General features: G+C 40.7%; 2 protein-coding genes across 9 annotated transcripts in view; one reads left to right on the forward strand and one right to left on the reverse strand.

Moving 5' to 3' along the window:
- CUNH2orf76 (chromosome unknown C2orf76 homolog) overlaps nucleotides 1-23,326 on the forward strand; it is a 232,752-nt gene that overhangs the window by 111,221 nt on the left and 98,205 nt on the right. Inside the window, exon 1 of one of the 8 annotated variants that reach the window (XM_023561113.2) lies at nucleotides 6,921-7,005. The exons of 5 other annotated variants lie outside the window; for them this stretch is intronic. The gene's annotated coding sequence lies outside the window, so the exon portion shown is untranslated. Of the gene's footprint in view, nucleotides 1-6,920; nucleotides 7,006-23,326 lie in introns of those variants that run through there. 2 more of the 8 variants (XM_063258961.1, XM_023561114.2) reach the window with 2 other exon arrangements.
- Nucleotides 1,748-6,911, reverse strand: Dbi (diazepam binding inhibitor, acyl-CoA binding protein). The gene is made up of 4 exons (XM_003478739.5): nucleotides 6,734-6,911; nucleotides 5,603-5,720; nucleotides 3,357-3,419; nucleotides 1,748-2,041 (listed from the first exon to the last, which is right to left on the reverse strand). Exons 1-4 carry the CDS (start codon nucleotides 6,740-6,742, stop codon nucleotides 1,968-1,970), a joined length of 264 nt encoding a protein of 87 aa, XP_003478787.1. The 5' UTR covers nucleotides 6,743-6,911; the 3' UTR covers nucleotides 1,748-1,967.

Below are 23,326 nucleotides of genomic sequence, written 5' to 3' on the forward strand. Positions count from 1 at the left end.
TGTTTTGTTTTTATTGTTTCTATTCTATATTGTTCTGCTTGATTTTTACTATGTCTGAGGTTATCTGCAGCTATTTTGAAGACACAGAGACATTATGGTAACTACTGTTGATTTTGTAATGTTTTGAAGTCCTATATCTTTTACACTGGTTTGTTTTGACTGATTTTATTGTTTGACTGATTTTATTGTTTTATCCTCTTTAAAATAAAAAAAAGTATTTGAGTGCCTATGTGAATGGCTGTGGCCCCCTACTACTTCCCTTGGGTCTCACAAAAATGCCCATGAATTTGGTGATCTTGGCACCCTTGGTGGAATGGAGTCAGGTTGGGGAAAGCAGGACTGCTGGGTTCCCTGCCTGAGGCTCCCAGGAAAACCAACTCCACTGTAAATGACATTGCTCCACAGGAAGTCTCTCTCCCTGGGCGACATGAGTGAGTTCTGGGCCTTGCTTCCCTTGCTTTGCTGGAGTGACCTCCTTGTTTACATGAGCTACTAGGCTAGAACTTAGGCATTGCTTTCTCAACAGGTGCATACTTACTCAGAATGCCTTTTACACATCTATTATCTGGTGCTCCCACTGCCTAAGATCAAATTCCACTTCTAAGTCTCTCTACTACTCTCTAGTCTTGTTTCATGGAGGTACACCCGGTACACCCTAGCCACGCTGTGCAGTTCCTTCTTGAGCTTCAGACTTCAGATCCAACCTCATTTGAAATCTGGTTCTCAGCTTATTGATTAGAGATGATCTTGGGCAAATTCTCAAGCATTACTATACTAAGTACAAGGCTGAACTCTGTCTAAGACTAGGGAATATGCTTTGGCAGTAAGAAGCCTGAGAGTTGGCCAACTTGAGAGAGCATCTCCTGAATTCCTTTGTGCCTTAACATCTTTACTGACAAAACAGGCAAACGACCCTTTTTGTAGGACTAGCGAAATGCTAGAAGGGACACTTCTGGTCAGGAGCATCTTGTCAATTTTTCTTCTTTCATCCTTTGAGACAGTGTCTTACAAAAGGCTAGCCTCAGCCTCCTGAGAGCTGAGATCACAGCTGGGCCCTGATCTTTTCTGTGTGTGTGCTTGAATCCAGAGCCTTGTATATGCAAGGTAAGCACTCTACCACTGAGCTAGCCCTCTTTCTTCATCCTTTAACAAGCAAAATCCTCCAGCTAAATGCTTGCCTCTCTTCTCTGAAGCCTTGTAGGGGTCCTGATGCCCTTTTGCTTCACTAGGGAATTCTTTGGTTCACTGAAGGTTGCGCTCTGCTACATCCTATGAGTGAGTTTCCACAGGAAGCCTGGGATTATCTCGTGCTAGATGTGCACTAAATTTCTGACACGTTTCCCATTCTTACTCACTTTCTCTGGATCAGTGCACTGGTTGGATCTCAGATAAACATCAAACATTTGTCAGTCATACCTCCCTCAGACCTGAGGCCAGCCACTCCCTGACAGACTGGAAATACCTGGAGAATGAAGTCTTGAGCAGCCTGCTTGATCTTCCTCAGGCTGAGGAATTGGAAAGGAGGAAAAGCCACTTCCAAAATACTTTTCTTCTCCGCCAAGATTGAGAACATGCAGTGGGGAAGGGAGGCATAAGAACAGGTGGGACCACCTGCTTCACACCCTGGCAGCAAAGCCAGGAAAGTAGACCAAAGTGCTTCCAGAGGACACTGTTACCAATAGGAAGTGGGGGCCAGAGATGGGAACAGGGCAGGGAAATTATTTTAAGAAATCAGAGAACCAAAGCATTCAAATAACAAATATATTTCAATTGATTTCAGATAAAAACTACTGGTTGAAGGGAGAGGTTAATGACCATTTCTGCCTCTAATCTGTTAGAGCCACATCCTGGAAACCTCCCAAGAAGCTATAGTAACCAGCTATTTTCACAACATCCATAGTATTAGAAAACACAAGGCCTTATATCATTTTAGGTTAAACATGTGGTTGGCGACCAAATCCAGTCTGTTACATTCCGTATTTGTTCTTTAGCTCTTCTACTTTGTCGACGTAAGCTTTCATGGCACTTTCTTTGGCAGTCCCTAGAAGGCATCAACAGGATTATTGTAGCATAGTAGGAAAGCAGATGGCTTTAGGGTTTTAGTGAGCCCCACTTTTAACTTTCTGACTGTTTCTCTGCTGTAGAGTGAGAGTACATCTCGGAGACCTTTACATCTTGGAGACCTCCTGAGGTCTGAGACTGAAAACACACATGGAACTTTCTGCCCCATAAAGCGCTTCATACATGGTGGGGCTGGCCTGAGGCTGATCCTGTGTGTGTGGAAGCCGTCAGCATAAGCCTCAGCCTTGTAGACAGCTAGGCAACTGTTGCTGCAGTAACTTTACTGGTCCTGCTGATTGCATGGTTGGCACTGGCTTTTCGTGGATTCTGTGTTGTGTTTTTATCTTTCAGGGCTACTAAGCTTACAGTGAAAAAGTAGCCAGCCACTTTCTCCTCCCCAGAGAGAAGCTATAGGAGATTCCAGGTTCTGAGTAAAAGCAGCTACCTCTTAAAGAATAATGAGACAAATCTCTGTCTCCTTGCTGCAGCACAAAGGATACCAAAAAAATCCTCAGTGACAGTCATACCCTGTTTTCTGGATTCTCCAGTGAAGAGTGGCCCTCAGGGGCTTGTGCTGAAGCACTCTGAGCCTGAGAATGGTGTGGAAGTGCCTAATGAAAAGGGCCAATCAGACAGGCATTCCCCCAGTGCAAATCCTAGGACTGTATTTATTGTATTGTGCCCTTTCTGAATTCACGGGCTTCTCATTTGTAAGAGACAGAGAGCTTATTCAGCAATGAGCTAGAGAGGACACAAAAGCTGCCAGGAGCCTGGTGCCAACTTTGGGTCTTGCTGCCATGGGGCACGTGATTTAGTAGGAGTCTGGGTATTTCTTGACTGTTGGTGTTCAGCAAATAATAGCTCCATTCATAGAGCCCTACAAACGGCTGGCCATGCATTACCTCATGCCTTTTCTATGTGCCTTTCTGGCTAGATGGGAACTGAAGAGGGTCATGGCAACTAAGGGGTCACTGCCTGGCCTTGTGGGGAAGGAGGTGTGGATAGGAAACCACCCCTTATTCTGAGCATGTCCACAGCCTGTGCCAATATTATCTCCTGCCATATTTCTCAGTGGCCAGGCCCTCTAGCCTCTCCTCTCCAATGATGCCCCTGTCCAAAGATGTGCTTGCTTTAGGAGATAGTAGGTGACTTAAGTTTTCTGACTCTGGCACAGGTCAGGGTGGTTTCCAGCATGTGTCTCCTGCATGGTTTCCTTCTCTGACCTCTTCTACTCCATAATGAAGAGTCTTTCATCACTGGGCTTCACAAAGGAGGGGACTGACTGGGACAATTACCTTTCAGCTGATTCCAGGCATCCCACTTGGCTTTGCCTTTGAGGTCCAACATCCCAGGCCGTTCTTAAGCAAGGAAAAAAAGATATTAGATTTGCTTCCAGTTTTCAATTTTCTTTCCATGAAAGCCATCTTTCATTACATGGGTTTCTTCTAGGCCTGTAATTAGTTAAACATGTCTAACACAGTAGGTTCTGCCTTAAAAAACCTAGATATAAAGAAATCCAAACTTAAAATCTAGAGAAAACAGCGGGACTCTTCTTAGTACAAGACAGTTTTTAAATTGCAAGTTAAATATCTCCATAATTTCTCCTTTTAATAGCTGCACCTTAATAAATTGTTTTAAAAAATCCATTCACATAGATCAAGGTTCAAAAGCTACAAAGGCAAAAGGTAATATGGTGGTACCTCAATTTACAAACTTAAACCTTTCCACAGTTCTGGTAATAAACTGAATTGATAAGAACTGAATCAAAAAAGGTCAATACTAAACCTAAATACTGAATTGATTGGTTCTCTGGTCCAATGTGATTCGCAATTAGAATCATGGCAAGAATTAAGCTTGCAAAGGGGCTGGGGAAATAGCTCAGCAGCACAAATGCCTGCCTGGCAAGTATAAGGTCCTAAGTTTGATTCCCCCTCATACCCCACTCCCCAAAATGCTTGTGCACCGAGGTACCACTGTACTGTCAAGCTCTCCTCCTCCTCTGCTCTCTACCACCCTCCCACTGCATTCTTATTATCAGTCTTCTGGGTGTCCTTGTCTGTCATTTGTTTATCCATATCCTGGCCCCAGTTTTTCTCCCACATTGTTAAGAGTATTCCTCGTTCATTATGGGAGCAGTTTTTGTTTGTTTGGTTGTTTTTTTAATTGAGGGCAAGGCTTTTTAAAGTTCTACCCTGATTTTATGCTTCCAGGCCTGTAATCATTTGCAACATAGAAATACTCCCTCCTTCCCTACCCTGCTGACCTACTTCACTGCCAAGAGGAGCAGCCTACAGCACTGTGACTGGCAAAACATTAAGCAACCCCAAGTGCATTCTATGCGATATCTGAAATAGACTATACTTGTAGTCACCACCAGTATCCTGGTACCGTACTCCCTGCCAGCCCTTTCTGCCACCAAGGGAATGATATTGATGACAACTAAACCAGGAGCCACTTACCCTGCAGTTAGAGATTAAACTTTTCAGTTCATTCCTGATGAGGTGTTAGTAAGACACCAAGCCAGGTTACCTGTACTGTATGAGAGCAAGCTTGCCTGGCTTGGACACAGCTCAGGCTCTGTGAAGTACTATCTGGCAGAAAGGCATTCTAGCCCTTCTGGTCACTTCCTTCACCTTCTCCTGCTGGCAGGACGGTTTATCAACCCACTGTAAAACTCATTTTTGCCACAAGCTATCCTTATCTAAACTCTTGATGGGAAACAGTGTTTGATTTGATACTGTCCATGATCCTCAGTTCTGGGAAGTGTCTCCTGCTATAGCTAGGCAGCAGCCAGTCTAGCTGTTCCACCATCCACCCCATATCCAGTGAAACTGGGGCCCTTGCTCACTCCTATGCTGAACAGAGAAGGGGAAGTGGGAGGCACTTCCTCTTAATCTGCTATGAATGCCAACTCTCAGGTCCTGGCAGGAAATGCGTCGTGCTGTTGCCTTTGTATACTACCATATCTTAAGGATTTAGAGACAGAAGGAAAACTGCTGAAGGCTAGAAACACAGTATTATACAATATGATAGTCCAAAGCATAGTTTCAGAATCTACACCAAGGGTTTTGCATTGGGAACTAATAGTCATCAGGAAGGTATAGTCTCTGACCAGCAAAAACATTGTGATACGCTACAGGATGCTAGGTGCTTTTCTACTCCTGTGTTAGGCTTGGCCAGGCTCCAAAGGCCCCAAGTGTGAAGCTGCCCATCTAGGGCAGCAGCAATGGCACTCAGCAAAGACACCATTGAGCTGAGAGCCTATGGCACGTCTACCGGGGCCTCAATTTCTTCCCCAGCAAAGGGAGCTGCTGTTGATATTACAACAGTATTACAGTTTCACTACTTGAGTCACTGAGAATCCAGGAAGACGGCCTTTGGAGGAAATCTCCCAAGCTTAAACCCCAGGAATCCCATGGACTGTGACCATGTCCTGCTTGAAGAGTAGAGCCTCATGCAGCTTGAGAGTGCAGTTCCCACAGAATTCCAGTGAAGGTTGCTGAGCCAAAAAGGCTGGTGTCTGATCAGCAGCTCAGCATACCTGTATTTATGTCGCCCACGGTGGCTTGTTTGTAGTGGCTATAAATGAACAACATCTCTTGGTCTGTTGGCTGGGTCTTGAGGTGCTTAACCTCCTCAGCAGCTTTCTCAAACTCAGCCTAAGTGGTAAGTGGGGAGAGAAATAAGGGTCATCTCTAAGTGGGAGAGGATAGGAGTCCTGGCTTTGCCTACCCAGGGACAGGATGGAGGCAAGCCGGGAGAAGCAGCTCCCTCAAGCAGACTTCCGTCAGAAGCAGCTAGAGGGAAAACAGCCATTCATTTATATAGCCCCCAAACTACTCTGGTACTCCCAGGACAGCGGCTGGAAATAAAGTGAAAGGGGCAGGCCAAGGCTTGTCCCAGTGGATGTACACAGCATGGAAAAGCAGCATGGCCAATTGCCACCACTGGACCAGACAGGAATCGCGGGGGTACCAGTCATGGACATAGGGTGCACAGCCATTTCCAAAAGAACTGATAAGGGGTCAGGGCACGATTGCAGAGGTGTAGGCTACAGGAACCCCCTAGTCATCCCTCTCCCCTTGGGCTCCGGAGTTTAGTTGTGACCTCTGCCCCAGTGCCCATTGGGGAGAGGCAGGCGGGAGGAGCCTGAGGTCGTTTACAATTGCTCTGCCGGCCCGGACAAGGGGTCTACTTTGGAAGGCAGACAAAAAGGGCTTTGGGTCACCTCCCCCGGCCTCCTTTCTCAGCACTCCAGGCACTCCGTTCCTACTTCCGCTGACCTCCAAACTCGCAGTCACGGCTTCCTTAGGTCCCTACTTCGCCGAGCCACCTACTCTACCATCCTTCCCGATGTGGTACTCTGTTCTTGTTCCTCCAACTCGTTCACCCTCCAGTCGTCCCCGTTTTATCCAGGACCCTTGCTTCCCACCGGTATGCCTGGCTCATCGTGAAGCCAACCCCACAGGCAACTTTCCAGCAGTTGGTGGATTGGTAGCATATTTTGAAAATCTTCAATTGGAAAGTTCCGCTCAGAAGGCTCTGAGCAAAGCATCAGGGCTGGGCACGGGTCCAGGAGCAGCTGTGGGGCACCAAAGGAACAATCGGAGGGTCTCCACCCCGGCCTCCCATCCCGCAGCACTTTCGCGGCTTCGCTAGGCACGCGCTGTACCTGAGACATGCTGGCGGGGTTACAGGACTTCGGCAGACAGCGCGTGGGAGACGAGGTACAGGAAGCTCGGGCGTAGGACCTGCCTGGCAAGTGCCTTTAAATGCACAGCCCTTGAGGTCCAACCTTGCTCGGGCGAGCGGCAGCAACCAATCAGAAGTCAGTGCTACATTGGGGGGCGTACCCAGCTCCGGCGTCGGCGCCAGCACAGTCCAAACCCACAAAAGCCTTAGTGCGCACGCGTCGGGTGGAGCCGCGGGGAAAGCCGGGAGGAGGTAGGGCGCGTGGAGTTGCGGCTAGTCTGGTGGTGCGGAAAGTAGGTCCGCAGTTAGGTCGGGTTCAGACCTGGGTAGATTAGAGGGTAGCACCTGGTGTAAGGGAGAGAGGCCTGAGGCCAAAAAACAGGCGTTCGTTTTATCCTCCTACGTCTCTTTCCCGACGCGAAGAGGCCGGAAGTTGCATAAGTAGCCTTTCAGATCTAGGGATGGGAAGTGGGACTGGCTGACCGCCGTCAGGCGGGGCAGGGGAGAAGCTCCAGGAGTGGACCCTGCGGAGAGGCAAGGTGGAGCAGCCGCACCTTTTTGAACTTTTGACCTGATATTCCTCGAACTTTCAGTGCCATGCTCTTAACATGTTCGTGTATGTGGTGCAGCGCTCATCTGATGTGTTAGAGGCAGGTGCAGTTTATCTCCACTTAATACTTGGATGACCACAGGTTCAAGCCTTTATCTAGGGATTTTTAAAAAATAAAATATTTTTGTTTTAAAAAGCAAAAACATAGGAATGATACAGAATTTCAAAAAAGGAATTAACACTAGTTAATACATTGCACATTGTTATCAGAACTAGTTCAGGTTACAAAATTTGGATACAAAAGTGGCTGATCAAACAATGACAGCACAAACTTCTTTTGGATGAACTAAGAGATTAATAATATAGTTATGTATCTAGCGTTACATATACATACATAAATTTGTATATCTTTACTAACATACCTAAAATCTCTTGCTTTCCATCCTCTTTTCCTTTGCTAGTGGTTTTTTGATAGAGTTTTTGGGATCTTCTATGTAGAGTATCATGTCACCTGCAAATAGTGATAATTTAACTTCTTCCTTTCTGATCCTTATTCGTTTTATTTGCTCTGGCTAATTGCTCTGGCTAATGAGTCCAGAACTATATTGAATATGAGTGGTGATAGTGGACATCCTTGTCTTGTTCCTGATTTAGAGTGAAAGGTTTCAGTTTTTGTCCATTTAGTATAGTATTGGCTGTGGGTTTGTCATAGATGGCTTTTATCAGATTGAGGTAGACACCATCTATTCCAAGTTTCTGTAGGGTTTTTATCATGAACAAGTGTTGAACTTTATCAAAAGTTTTTTCTGCATCTATTGAGACGATCATATGGTTTTCATTTATTGATTTATTGATTTGTATATGTTAAATCATCTCTACATTCCTGTGCTAAATCCAATCTTTTTGATGATTTGCTGCATTCTATTTGTCAATAATTTATTGAGATTTTTTTTGCATCGATGTTCATTAAGGAGATTGGCTTATAATTCTGCTTTTGGTCTTTCTCTGGTTTGGTCTTTCTCTGGTTTTGGTATCAGAGTAATACTTGTCTCCAGGAATGAGTTAGGAAGAATTACTTCCCTTTCAATTTCATTGAAAAGTCTGAAGAGTACTGGCGTTAAATCTTCTCTAAATTTCTTATAAAATTCAGCCGTGTATCCATCAGGACCTGGGCTTTTCTTTGTTGGTAATTTTAAAATCACATTTTCAATTTCAGAAGCTGATACTGGGTTATTCAAAATTGCTATATCTTCTTGATTCAGCTTTGATAATTCATACGTTTCTAGAAATCTGTCCATTTCTTCTATGTTTTCCACCTTCTGTGAATAAAGGTTTTCAAAGTAGGTATTCATGATCTAAATTCCCATGGGATCTGTAGTAATTTCCCCCTTTTCATTCCTTATTGCATGAATTTGAGTTTTTTTTTCCTTTTTCTTGATAAAGTTGGCTAGAGGTTTAACAATTTTGTTTATTCTCTCAAAGAACCAGTTCTTTGATTCGTTAACTTTTTGTATTTTCTTAGTTTCAATTGTGTTAATTTCTGCTCTGATTTTTATAATTTCCTTCTATGAGCTTTCGGCTTGACTTGCTCTTCTTTTTTTAGAAGCTGGAGGTGTAACATTAAATTGTTTGTGTTTGTTCTGTTTTCCTGATGTGACAATTCATTGCTATGTAGTTCTCTGTTAGGACTGCTTTCATTCATCCCACAGGTTTTGGGTATAAAATACTTATTGAACTCCTGTGGCTGACTTGCACTGTTCAGCACCTTGAAGGTACAGCAGTGGACCAAATGAATAACTGCAGTCATGGAACTTATGAGATGAAACAGTAGCTAATACAGTAAGAGAGTATTTTTAGGAGCTGACAGCTGGAAGTTCTGAATAGAGAGGAGGTGTTGAGAGAAGGTAATATTTGTGCCAGGAAGGGAGGGAGCATTCAAGCAGAGAAAGGTGGGAGAGAGTGTCAATAGGGAATGGGGGAGGCCACGGAAAGACATGAGGCTGGAGCATTAAGGGTGGTAAGGAGCAGTGCACATGATGGAGAGGTTGGCCATTCTGGGAACTCAGACTTTTATACTCATTGAAATGGAAAATATTCAGAGGGTTTTGAGGAAAGACCATGAGATGGGGTGGACGTCTTTTGCAAGGTTGTTACAGAGGTTGATTTTTAAGGGTAGGGGAACAGCATGGGTGTATAGAAGAAGAGTTTGATGGCTGATGGGTCGGAAGCTAAAGGTAGAATTTTGTGGCAGTGGATGGTTAAGAGTTGGTAAAGGGAGAGAATGATAGAAAATTGTCCACAGATTATTTTTTAAAAATTATTCCTTTAAAATTCCTAATTTGTGACAAGAGGCCTATACTACACAAATCTCCACCATTTTTGACCTGCCCCCCCTTTTTTACAGTTGTAGGCATTTAGAAATGTAGGTCAGCCTTTATGAAATGTTTAGAAAGAAGTGGAACTTTAATTGTATGGAATAAATCTAGAATCATCAGTTTGAATAATTTCTTTAAGCAGGCAAAATTAACAAAAATATAGGAGTTTATTTGGGAAAATTGCATTTGACATGTAAGATATGTAGGTTTCCATGTAATCCTAGGAGGTTAGGAGGCAGAAGTATCACAATTTTGGGGCTGGCCTGGGCAATTCAGAGAGACCCTGACTCAAAAAATAACACAAACTAACTAACAAAAACCAAAGTAGAGCTCAATGGTAGAGTGCCTTGGGTTAAATCCATAGTACTAGAAAAGGAAAAAACAAAATGAAAGACTAGGTTTCTTCTGCATCAATAATTTAGAGCTGTTTTTAACTTTTGGGGGCAGATCAATACCTATCTCAGATTTGAAAATGTTAGATACTTTTGATAATATAATTTTACTTACTATTTGTCAAAGATTAGTTGGTGTGGCTGAGTTTTGACTGGAGCTAAACCTTGTAGAAAGTAAAGCTAGTGGGAGTTTTGACTTGAGCCAGGAACAATTTCCAGTTCAAATAGTGTCCATTTGTTGATTGCTTGTTCAGAATACACTTCACTTTCCCAAGAGGATTTTTCCATGTGGTTTTGTGCCCAAATGAATCTACAGAAATTGTTTAAAACAGACATAGGCATAAGGATTGTGGATTCCAGGTAGCAGAGTATTAAGTGATCTTGACCAGGAAGAGAAGAAAAAAGACTTTTCCTTGTATCCCGGGTTCAACCTGGGTCAAATTTCAAAATAGTTGAAAGTATGCATTTTAAAAAAAAAAATTTTTTTTTAGTATACTTTCCTGCTGTTTTCCTCACTTCTCATTGATCTCTATGGAAAGAGATTGTGATACATGGAAACCTACATATCTTACATGTCAAATGCAAGAGCTCACTGTAAAACTCTCTGCTTGGCTCTTCTACTCTGGGAATTTGGAATAGCCTTTAGCTTTTAACCTAGAGATGATAGCAAGCTGACATCTGGGTTCTGCTGCCTCCCTCCCTCTTCTGCTTTCTCTCCATTTTCCCTGCTCTTCTACTCACCCATTCTCCCTTTCTCCTTCCTTTTTTAAACTCAGGACTTTAACTCATGCTCAGCAAGTGTCTAACACTAAATTATACCCTTCAGCCCTTTTTATCTGTTTTTACTTACTTATTGTTGGTTTTATTTATCAAATACCTATGACCTACAGACATGGTTATTGGTGTGAGAAGTTGTCTTTTTGGGAGGAATTCTATTCAGGGAGACACAAGAGATTGTTATCTACTAATGAGTTTGAGTCCCCTGCTTAGCATTAAATGGCTCATAAACATTGGAGAAAATATTGCTTTAGAAAACAGTTCTTTTTTACATGGTTCCCCAGCCCTTTTAAAAATCTTATTTTGAAATGTTCTGGCTAAGTTGCTCAGGCTAGTCTAACACTTAAATTTCCCTGCCCCAGCCTCTACACTAGCAGGGACTACACCTCTGGGCCTGCATGTCTGGGTTGAGATTTTTGTTTTATATTTCTGCAGGACTACAAGGGATCATTATTGTTTATAATCCTGATAAAGTGCAAAATCCTCAGCTCTGTTCATGTCCTCATGAACAATAGCACATGTAATTATTTCATTTACAGTTATTTTAATTTATATTCTCTGACCTTTCTCTTCTCCCTAAACCAGGGAGGATAGACATTACTGTATATCAGTCAATGCTTTATCTCCAGATTCCTGTACTTAGGAATTCAACAGTTCACTCTTGAAAGAATAAAGTGCTTTCGTACTGTTCCTTCTGATTAGCTGTGAATGCCAACACCAACTAAATCTATTAGAACAGAATGTGAGACTGTGGACTTGAATAAAGCAGATAACTCTGGTACAAAGCACACTAATCTCTTTCTGCCACTCCTGGCTTTGGAAGCAGGGGCCTGGAGGAGAAATGCAAGATGGGGAACCTGACCAGCCAGCTTTTCAGCCACATCGACTCAGCCAGTCAAAGGAGAGGCCATTATCTTTGTTTCAGATTGTCCTAGCATCCAAGGGATACTGTTTCAACTGCCTGCAGGCTTTACTTGTTGGCTTTCAGTTTAAAGCCAAATTGGCAAAATAGATTAACAGGTGGAAGGTGAAAGCAGTTCTTGCCCAGTTGGTGTGAATAGTAGTTTAATATTAAGTTTCAGGATACAAACTAAACCTTTCTAAAAGTAACCTAATCATTAAGAAATGAACTATGGTTACAGGAGAACTTTCCTGAAAGGCAAAGCCATTCACAAATGATGAATTAAATTCATTCTGTATTGGTTTTCTGTTTTCTTGGAATGTGACTTCCATGGCAGGACTCCAGCAAATTAAGAGGAGGCTAGTGTGTTTTAAAGGCAAAGAGGCATTTGGGAAATGCTTCTGGGATAGGAATGGGAGGAGATGGTAGAGTCATGGGTTCTGCAAAGGCTGAGGGAGGTTAGAACTGAGCCGGTGAGGTGAGAGGGCAGCGCCGCTTTCCTTATAACCAGCAAGAGGAGGCTTGGCAACTGGAGGTGTTAGCAAGCCTTCTTCTTTGCTGTTCTTCCTTGAGGTGTTCATATGTAGAGGAATTGCAGCAAGGTAGTTGTAAGAGAAGAATGTGATTGTGGCGTGTCCTTATGTATCATGTTCCTCTTTTCTCATCTTTCCACCTAGGCAACATGATATGACCGAGAGTAGAAGAGAAGTAGATTGGTCATCCACTGGTCAGATCATGCCTATACTCTGTTTAGAAATATTCATAGTCCTTGGCAGGAATAAAGACATTGCGTGAAATATCTTGAGTTCACACTGTAGTTCTGTTAATCGTTCATATCCAGATGTTCTGCCAAAACCTCATGCCCTCATAGCTGGGGCCTTTGGGAGGTGATTGGATCTTGGGCATGTGATACTTATCACTGGGTTAGTTCACTGATAAGTTACTGGCAAAATGCGTTGTTGAGAGGTAAAACCTTGTAGGAGGAGGTGGGTCAATGGGAGTGTGGCCTGGAAGGGTCCGTCTTCATTCTGTCTTGATCTCTCTGTCTCCTGGGGTTAATTCCATGAGCAAACCACTTCTATGCCTCTCTGCCATACCTTACTGCTTTGGAGCCAACTGATTATGGACTGAAACCTCTATGAAGTGTGAGCCAAAATAATTTAACTTGCAGATACTGGGTATTGTGTTTGGCTGACAAGACAGAACTATAAGACAAATTCTTATTCCTCATTAGAAACATATATTCTCTTCCAAATCTACCTTGTCATCTACGTTTGTCTATTTCTATAGTGCCTAGTTGGTGTGGCAAACACTTGGTAAACGCTTCCATACTAAGCTGTTTTATCACGTGTGAACAAGAAAATTAAAAATACTAAAATCTTGTAGCAAGTGGTTTGGTTGATAATTCTTTGGGAGGATAATGCCAGTTAAAAATTATTTTGAGATAATGCTTTTTTTTTTTTTAAAACAAACCTTAACTTACTTTGCATGGACTGTAGATGCAAATGTTGTTATAGTATGTAGAGACCCCATGTACCCATCATCTAGTTTCTCCTACTGATAGCTTCTATGTGTATTTCCTAAATGTCTATATGTAGTAAGTAGTGGTATTGGGAGGTAGAACCTTGTGAGAGGTCCTTAGGTCATTAGCATGCTCTTGATGACTGTGGGACTTGCAACTTTTCTGCTTCCTGTCTTGTGATACAACCGGTAGCTCCAACAGGATGTCATTATGTGTTCTCCTTGGCAGAAGCCTAAACCAACATCAGTCCAATCCTGGACTTAAATATCCAGCACTGTGAGCCAGAATAAGCATCTCTTTATTTTATTAGCCTTTGTTAGCTGTTTTGTTCTAGTCGTGTAAGACTGATTACTAGCACAAAACCATATACATGTAATACAGCCATATAATACATTGATACACTTCAATAAGGTAATAGAAGATTTCGAGCATCAAGGATCCCTTGTTTGCTCTGTTATAGCCATAACCACTTATCTCCTACCTCTGCCCCCACTTAGTCCTCATGTCAAGAATACTACTTAAATGAAATCATGCAGTATGTAACTCAGTAGTTCTCTGGAGATTCATCTAGGCTATTAAGTGTATTAATAGTTCCTTTTTATTGCTGAGTAGTGGCACATCATCTTGATATACTGTTTGTTAACCATTCCCTCACTGAGAACATTGAGATTTATTCTACTTGAAACCACTATGAATAAAGCCAGCACTAATCAATTATGAATAGAAGTTTTTTTTGAACATATACTTCCTTTTTTTGAGGGGGGGGGAATAAGTGGTCAGTTTGGGACCATATTTAATTCCGTGTTTAGTTTTCTAACAAACTGCTGTATTTTCCAGTGTAGGTGTGCCATTTTACAATCCTACTAGCAATGAATGAGATTTCTCCACATCCTTAGAATCATTCGGTACTACCACTATTTTTTTATTTTAGCTATTTTTAGAGGTAAAGGAGAAACTGCCTAGAGCATGGTTGCAGTTAAGTGGAGAGAAGGAAGAGAAGAGCTACAAGAGAGCAAACCTTTAGGGTCACACCCATGTTGACACACACCTTTTCTAACCAAGCCTTCCCACTTGCTAACAGCAAGTCAGTTATAATGTCCCTATGATCTAGTTACCTTCCAAAGAGTCTGCCAGAGGGGCTGGGGATTTAGCTCAGTGGCATAAGCGCCTGCCTTGCAAGCAGGCAGTCGTGAGTTTGATCCCTGGTACCGATAAAAACAAAAAAGACAAAAAAAAAAAAAAAAAAAAAAAAGAATCTGCCTGTTATCAAATGAGGTTTTAGGGAAATATCTAGATATAAGCCATAACAAATAAATATCTGGTTTTCTCTTTCTTTTGATTGTTTTTATGAAGTATCTTTTTTCATCCTTTACCTTCAGTCTGCATTGTTACGTATTTTGTATAGACATAGTCCAGTGGAACTATGTCTTTAAACCTATTCTGTAAATATCTTTCAATTATTGTATTTAGATTACTTAGATTTAATATAATTATTAATATATTAAGATAATTTTATATTTTATTCCTCTTGTTTTCCATTTCTGTTTTCTTCCTCATACCTTATTGATTACTTCACCATATTTTAATATGCTTTTTTGATTGATCTGTAGTTCTTTTGTGTTTTAACTCTTTGTATAGCTTTTTTTAGTGGTTACTCTTGATAGTATATATTCTGTTATAATCTCCTAGTGTTACGATTTATATGTAGCTGTCCTCCTAAAGCTTCATGTAGTCATAGGTAGGGCTTTGGGGAGGTGTTTGGATCATGGGTGCATGATAGTCAACAGTAGATTAGTCCCCTGATGAGTTTGTAGCTGAATGTGATTTGGGATATAAAGCCGGGTTGGAGTGGGTGGGTCACCAGTGGTGTGGCCTTGAAGGGTGTATCTTCTTCTCTCCATTGATATTCTTGTTTTACTGCCATACCATAAGCAAGCTTCATTTATCATGTCTGTATGCCTTTGCTGCCCTGCCTTGGAGTCAGCTGACTATGAACTAAAACCTCTATAAAGTGAGAGCCAAAGTAAACCTTCCCTCCTTTAACTTGTAGTTATTGGGTATTGGTCTCATCCATGAAAAAGTAACTAAGACAGACTTTGGTACCAAACAAGTGGGGTTGTTACTGAGACCTTACCTGGCCATGCAGTTCAGAAGCCTTTTGAACTGGCTTGCAGGAGGAGTTTGGAAAAGTTTGGAGATGCCTGCTTGACTAGCAGCTTTTGAATGCTATCACCTGAGCCTGATAGGAGATTCTGGCCAGAGTTCAGAAGACCAGAATGTTGATAGAAATGCAGGCATTAAAGCCCAGGCTTAAGAGGTTAGACTCTAGGCCATGTGTGTTATGCTGCGGCAACAAGTTTGTCTGTAGTTTGCTGATGTCCTGTGATTTGGGGGAAAGAATGAGATTAAAGATAGGGGATTAATTAATCTGATGGAGGAAATTTCAAGGCAGGCAAATATTCATTCTGTGGCATGAGTACAGTGGGGGCTTTTAGCTAGTACTACATTGAGAATCAAGAGCAAATGGCCCAAGTCAGTGATTTTAAGTTTTGATTATGATCAGAAAGCAAGCTCCAATGAAGTTGAGACCAGCTAGGAGTTTGCCTTAATCTCAAGGGAAACTTTGGATTTTTCAGCAATGTTAATGTTGTTCGGACTTTAGCAGTTCTTAGAAATGGATGATGTACTTCTTTTAGAGTCCAGTGATGGAATGTTATGGTTTATATATAGAAAGATTTCCCTCCAAAGCTTCATGTCATCTAGGTGGGGCCCTTGGGAGGTGATTGGGTCATGGATGCATGGATTCATTCTTTTCCAGAAATAGTTGCTTCTGCTTTGAACCCCTGCTTTCCTAAAGATATTAGGTTTTATTTTGTCCTCCTTAGAGTAGCAATTAAAGCCCCTTCAGAGCTGCAAGCAAGACGTGTGAACAATCCCAGAAGCAGCTGTACCTGGAGTTTTCTTTCTTTTTTTTTTCTTCAATCAGATTTTATTGATTCATTTGATTTTATTTTAACACCAAGTACATTTATTAGAAAGGGAGAAATTTACGAAATATCCTCAGATCTTTCCTTAAGAAATTAGAAATAAAAAACAGAATAAAACCAAAACCAGAAAATAATAAAGATCAAAAAACACAGTCCCTTATCAAAATACCAACATTATTTTTCATAAAAATTAACATTTTGATTCTTACATTTCTGTAGAAATACAAAAGACTCAGAATAGTCTGAACAACTTTGATAAGGGAACAGAATTACAGCTCCAGTCCTCTACAATACCCCGATGTACCACAAAGTTACACCAATCATGATAAAATGTCATGGTACCAATATGAAGTCCCAAAATAGATACTCACATAACAGACAATTGATTTCTGGCAAAGATGCAAAAGTAATTAAGTGGAGAAAGGATTACGCCCTCAGTAAATATACTGGAACAACTGGATATCCAGATCATTCTTTATATCTTCCATTTCTTTGATAAAACCTTTTAATTTTTTATATTTCAACATATTTGTAATTGCCTAATTGTATTTTGTAATTGTTTATGTTTAATAAACATTTATGATACCTACTTTAATACTTTTTTAACACATCATATTTTTCTAATTGTCATCTTGGTGCTGACAGGCATCATTTTTTTAAGTTCAGGTTTAGCTTTTCTTCATATGTAAAATGATTAGTTTTTCCATTTGATGCCTGTACATTTTCATGTTAGAGTCTGAGAGTCTGTTTTTAGCATGAAAGAATGCTGGATTTTTAAAAAAGCCTTTTTCTGTGTTTACTGAGATGATTATGTGATTTTTGTGTTTGCTTCCATTTATGTGATATGTTATGTTTATTGACTTGCATATATTGAACCATCCTTGCATTCCTGAGATGAAGCTTAGTTGGTCATGATGTTATGGTTTTGTGTCCAGATGTCCCCCCAAAGCCTCATGTGGCCATAGGTGTAACTTTTTCAGATGTGGAACTTTTTTAGAGAATGCTATGATTAAGAACGTGTCATTACTAAATCAGTACAGCAAGTTGGCACTGCCCTAGTTCCAGTAGCCTAGATGCAAGATAAGAGGCAGAAAGAGGCTTGTCTTCTCCCTTGATTGCTTGCTTTTGATGTTTCTGTTCACCATAAACTAGTTCTCCTTCATGATTCCCCTTCTGTCAGCCAATTGGGTGCCAACCAGTTACAGACAGAAACCTCCTAAAATGTGAGTTAAATAACCCTTTCCCCCTTCAACTGTGGGTTTCAGATACGTTGTGTTAGCAATGAGAGAAAAAGAGCTAAGACACATGATTATGATCTTTCTAATGACTAGCTACATTCTTTTGCTAGTATCTTGTTGAGGATTTTTGTATCTATATTCAGTAAAGAGACTGGTCTGTTTCTCTCTTTTGTGGGGAGTTGAATCTTTGGTTTTGGAATCAGGGTAATGGTATCTTCTTAGAATGACTTTGGGACTGCTCCTTCTGGACTTCTCCTTCTCTTTCAAGTTCATTAGATCTTCTCTGAAGTTTTTTATAGAATTCAGCAGTGAATCCATCCAGACCTGGGAATATCTTAGTTGGTAGGTTTTTATTATGGCTTCAATATTAGTACTTGTTATTGGATGATTCAGTTTTAAAATCTAGTTGTTTTAGTTTGGGTAGTTAATACATAATCTAGGAACCTATCCATTTCTTCTGAATTCTCCAATTTACTGGCATACAGGTTTACAAAGTAGTTGTTAACAATTGTTTTGATTTCAGTTGTGTTTATTGTGATTTCATCATTTTCATTTCTTAATTGCATTGATTTGGGTTTTTTCGCTCCTTTTTTGATGAGTGGATAAGGATTTTTCTGTTTTGTTTATTTTGAACCAACTCTTTGATTCATTGATTCTTTGTAATGTTTTCTTGATCTCATTGTTGATTTTTACTTTGCTTTTTAAAATGTCATTTCTTGTGCTTGCTTTGGATTTGGACTGTTGTTGTTTTTTAGGACCTTGAGGTACATTGTTAGACTATTTATTTCAGACTTGCTCAATTTTTGTTAAGTGAACATTACCAGCTATACACTTTCTGCTGTCATTGTATCCTATAAGATCTGGTGTTAGTGGCATTATCATTTAGTTCTACAAACTATCTTATTTCATCTTTGATTTTTTCCGTAACTCATTGTTTATTTAATAGTGTATTATTTAGTTTCCATGAGTTTGCATAATTTCTGTTTTCTTTTATTTCATTTAATTGTGCAATGATCTCATAATATGCATGCTATAATTTCATTTCTTTTACATTTACTTAAGCTTGTGTTATTGACTAGTTTGTAGTCTTTTAGAGAAAATTCCAAGGGCTGCTAAGAACAATGTATGTTCTGTCATTCATTGGAGCTCTCTGTAGATACCTATTAAGTCCATTTTTTGGAAGGCTTTGTTTAACTCTAATATTTCTTTTTTTTTAATTCAGTTGATCTATGTTTGTGATAGTGGAGTATTGGGGTCCCTACAAAAAACAATGAGGCCGGGAATTTAGCTTAGCAGTGTAAGCGCCTGCCTAGCTAGTGCGAGGTCATGAGTTCAATCCCCAGTACAATAACAAAACAACAACAGCAATAACAACAAAAAGCCAACTTGATATTTATACACAATGGAGTACTACTCTGCCTTAAAGATAAACTCAAGTAATTTTTAGGAAAATGAATGTACCTCAAGATCATAATATTAAGTGAAATAAATCAGACATACCAGTTTGAATATTTTGTGGATTTTTTTTCCTTTTTTTTTTTTATCGGTACCAGGGATCAAATTCACGACTGCGTGCTTGCAAGGCAAGTGCTTATGCCGCTGAACTAAATCCCTACCCCCTATTTCATGGATTTTTAATATGAGAAACCCAAATTATAAATAGAGAGCAAAGTAAAAGATAGGTAGTAGGAAGTAGGGGATAAATCTTTGTCATATGGAAGCGGGATCAAGAGATGGAAGGAGAAGGAAGGAAGGAGAGAAGCAGGAAATAGAAAAAGAAACAAGATATGTATGTTTGGGCCCAGGGTTTAGCTCAGTGGCACAAGCACCTGCCTTGCAAGCGCAAAGGTTGTGAGTTCAATACCTGGTACCTAAAAAGAAAAAAAAAAAAGATATATATGTACATGTACCAATTCAACAGAAGTAATAAAAATGTTGTTTTGCAAACATATACTAATAAAAATTTTAAAATAGGCTCTAAGACTGTGGATCAATTTTATTTATTTATTTATTTATTTACTTTTTTGGTACTGGAAATTGAACTCATGCTTACCAGGCAGGCAGGCATTTATGCCATTGAGCTAAATCACCAGCCTCTGGTTCAACTTGAAATTTCCTGTCTTGGTGAATTTCTTTGACACCACTGTGAAAAATGAAGGGCCACTGAGTTGTTATTACCAGGAAGGCATTGGAGTTCAGGTTCCCCACTTAGTTCTTACTGTTGGTTGAGGTGGCAGTGGGAATTCTACTTTGTACTGCCTGTCCTTCCAAACCTTTTTCGGAGAGGCAGGAATGTGTCATTACTGTACTTGACTTGCCTTTTGGACACAGGCAAAGAGATGAGAAGATGGCCTTATCATGATGGTTGACAGTGACAGTCTTGACACTTTACCAGTCCTCCCCTGACACTACCCCTCTGTAGAAAGATTCTGTATTACTGGCAGCGGAGGAAGAGGTTTCTGCTCCCCAAAGGGGTCTCCACTGACACTGGGAAGAGTTAGAGTCAGACTCGTTTTTGTAGTCCTCTCCTTTCTTGGAACCACCATTATTGGGGTGTTAGGTGCCTCATTAAAGCCTGGCAAGGGTTGGAGTCTCAGTTCCACATTAGAAATGATTGGAGGTGGAATGGAATGTGGAGGTGGAGCTGGAATGATTGGAGGCGGGCTTCAGTTTTCCCTGTGATTCCTTGTGGAATGCAGCAGTTAATTGCCTCAAAGGTTTCTGACTTTCTAGGTTCCCCCTGTATTAGTCTTTTGTCTAGAAAGATCAAGCTTTTTTGAGTCCTCCTGCCTCACATGGCTATTTGTTTTGGTTACTTTTATCTTGTTGCTGGGACAAAATACCTGACACCCAAAATGAAGGAAGAGAAGATTTAGCTCAGTTTGTGGAGATTTCAGTCCATAATCTGCTGGCTGCCATGTAAGGTGGTATAACTGAGGAGCGACTGTTTGTGGTAACTGTGGCAGATACCAAAAGCAGCATAGGCAAAAAAGGAAGAGCATACTTTGTTCTTTCCCTTTTGTTGGATGCACACAATCTGCCCCAGGGTGGGTGCAGCATTCACACTTCCAATCCCAGCACCAGACAATGAACCAATCACAAACTCTAGACACAGCCACCTTCGAAAGGCCTGCCCCCTCCATGACTGCATGAGGCTTTAGGGGGACATCCAAACACAAACCATAACACTATTGGTGTTTCCAGTTAGGATTTTTTTTAGCTCCAAATCTGAGACCCAGAAAATCCCATGAAACTCAGCACTGTTATCCCTTAGGTCCCAAAGTCCTTATTCTGTCTTTTTCTCTCTACCTTTCAGAGTCTTCTTATTTGTTTTATGCATTATACCTGTGATTTTTTTGTTGTACCTAGGAGGAAGTATAGGGAAAAGTACATCTACTTCATCTTCCTTGAATAGTAGATTTAAAATGAATTTTTATGATTTCCATAAAGTAGATTGTACCTGAATCCATAACTTTAGTTGTGATGACTAAAATCCAGGGACAACTTATTGTCTTTCCATTTTCTTCAGGAGAACAATAGTGCTGGTTTGATTATTGGAAGGTTATGTCACAAAGTTGAAAATAGTTCTTTCTAAAATCTAATAGGAGGACATGTGTCTTTTAAGAATGTAAAGGTCAGGTGTTTATTGGTTTGTCTATTAAATATGAGATTTGTTAAGACCAACTCTAGTGTTTAATAAAATATACAGTTTCAAACATTAGCTATAGAAAAGTTTATTTTCAAAAGTATCTTTTCTTGCTTGGGTGTTACCAAGACTAACTGTAGAATTTACCTTTCTTTCTTTTTTTTTTCTTTTTATCGGTACTAGTGATTGAACTCACGACTGCCTGCTTGCAAGGCAGGCGCTTATGCCGCTGAGCTAAATCCCCAGCCCAAGAATTTACCTTTCTAAATAGTAGTATTTTCTGATTGGTGCAGTGAAATTGGTTATTCTTTATAGTGTGTCAAATGCTTTATTAGTAAAATGTAGTGGGTAGCTCTTGTCAGAAGTTACTTGATTAGTCTTGGCTCTGCTATTGAAATAGCATTCTTAAGGACGTTCTTCATTTCCTCATCTGCAAAATGGGAGTAATTATTCCTACTTGGCTGGATTATAGGTGATGTATCAGAAGCATTTTGCATCACATTTGACATGCTAGATAGTTTATTACTAATGCAAATTTCTTAAAACAGAAACCTTGATTCTTATCATAAAGTCATATAATACAGACCAAGCAAATTGTGGTTCTTTTTCATTGATTCCATTATACTTCACTAGGGACTGTTCTTTTTAGCGTGGCTTGGGATAAGAGACATTTGCCTGAGTTTGGGGGTGTGGCTTGGTAATAAGCTCTTACTGTAATTGTAGTCTATATTTTAATGATTAGGTTGCTTTCAAAGTGAAAATCATAGTTTAAACAAAGAATCATAATATTGAAACTGCCTGACTCATGCCCCTGCTTGCCCTCCTCATCCCTCCTCAAGAGCCCCTTTCACTGACATGTTTTCAGTTTGGCATTTGTAGTGGTTTCCTAGCACTGTTAAAATGAAGTACCGAAAGCACAATGGCTTACAACAGTAGAAATGTACCTGGTCTGGAATCCAGCTATCCAAAATCAAGATGTGTGTAGACTTGGTTCCTTCTGAGGACTCAAGGGAGAACCTGTTGCAGGCCTCCCTCCTAGCTACCAGTGGCCCCAGTGTTACTTGGTTTGTAGGTGAATTACTCCCAGCGCCCTGTCTTCCTATGGCATTCTTCCCATATGTCTGTCTGTAAGTGGCTGTCTTGTAAAGATACCAGTCTTGATGAATTAGGGTCCTACATTGTCTTAGTCTGCTTGGAGTGCTCTGACAATATCAGAGGCTGGGTAGCTTGTAAGCAATGGCAGTTTCTTGTATTTTTGGAGGTTGAAGAACTATGCAGTCCCAACATCATTGTCCTAGAAGATTTGGTGTCTGATTAGTACCTGCTTTTTGGTTCATAGATGGTCTTTAGTTAACTGTTTGCTCATGTATTAGTAGGGGTTAGGCAACTCTCTGGGTCTCCTACAAGATGCTAGTCCCATTCAGGAAGGCTCTAGCCTCAGGGCCTGATCATACCCTAAAGGCCTTACTTCTTAATACCATCATATTGGTATTTAGGTTTCAGCATAAATGTTTTAGGGGAGTTCTGTTTACTGAGCCAGGTGACCGCATCCATTTTCAGTTCTTATATCTAGAGCTGAGGCTGAATAGCCACAACAGCCTGGTACATGTCCTTGGTTCGAGCTTAGTTGAACTCCCTGGGAATGATGCCTGGGCGTTAAGGAAAACCTGGGTGAATGGAGTGACCTGTAGAAACATCAGCTTTTCTTCATGTGATGGAGAAGGAAATAAAATTTTTCTGTATCATACTGATGTGCTGCTGGGAAGCCAGCCCTGTTCTTGAATATATCCTTTCCATATGACACATGAACTTGTTTGGCCTTTCCTAGCTGTTTAATGTTGAGTTAGAGTCAACTTCTTCCAAAATGGGATTGTTTGGCAGAAGAATCACAAGCTTACTGGGTCAGATGTTCAGTTTTAGCAAGAACTTGATAGTGATTTGTCAAATGAGTTGTACCTGGTAACTGTGTCAGGGAGGCAGGGAGTTTAAATCCTAAGGGGCACCTCTGGGAAGGGGCTGTTTCCTTGTTAGAGGATCTAGTTAGTAAAATCATCAGCCACAAAGAATGGTGCCTGAGAGGAGGCATCCTGTTTGTGGGGTCCTAAAGTTAGAGATGTGTCACTGCTTGCCGCATGGCTTCTAGTATAGCCAGTTTGTTTGTATACCATTCGGTTTGCGGGTTAGC

The sequence above is a fragment of the Cavia porcellus genome, unplaced genomic scaffold (genome assembly GCF_034190915.1).
Source record: "Cavia porcellus strain 051 isolate PalLab524CR breed Dunkin Hartley unplaced genomic scaffold, mCavPor4.1 scaffold_12, whole genome shotgun sequence".
Classification (NCBI taxonomy): Eukaryota; Metazoa; Chordata; class Mammalia; order Rodentia; family Caviidae; genus Cavia; species Cavia porcellus.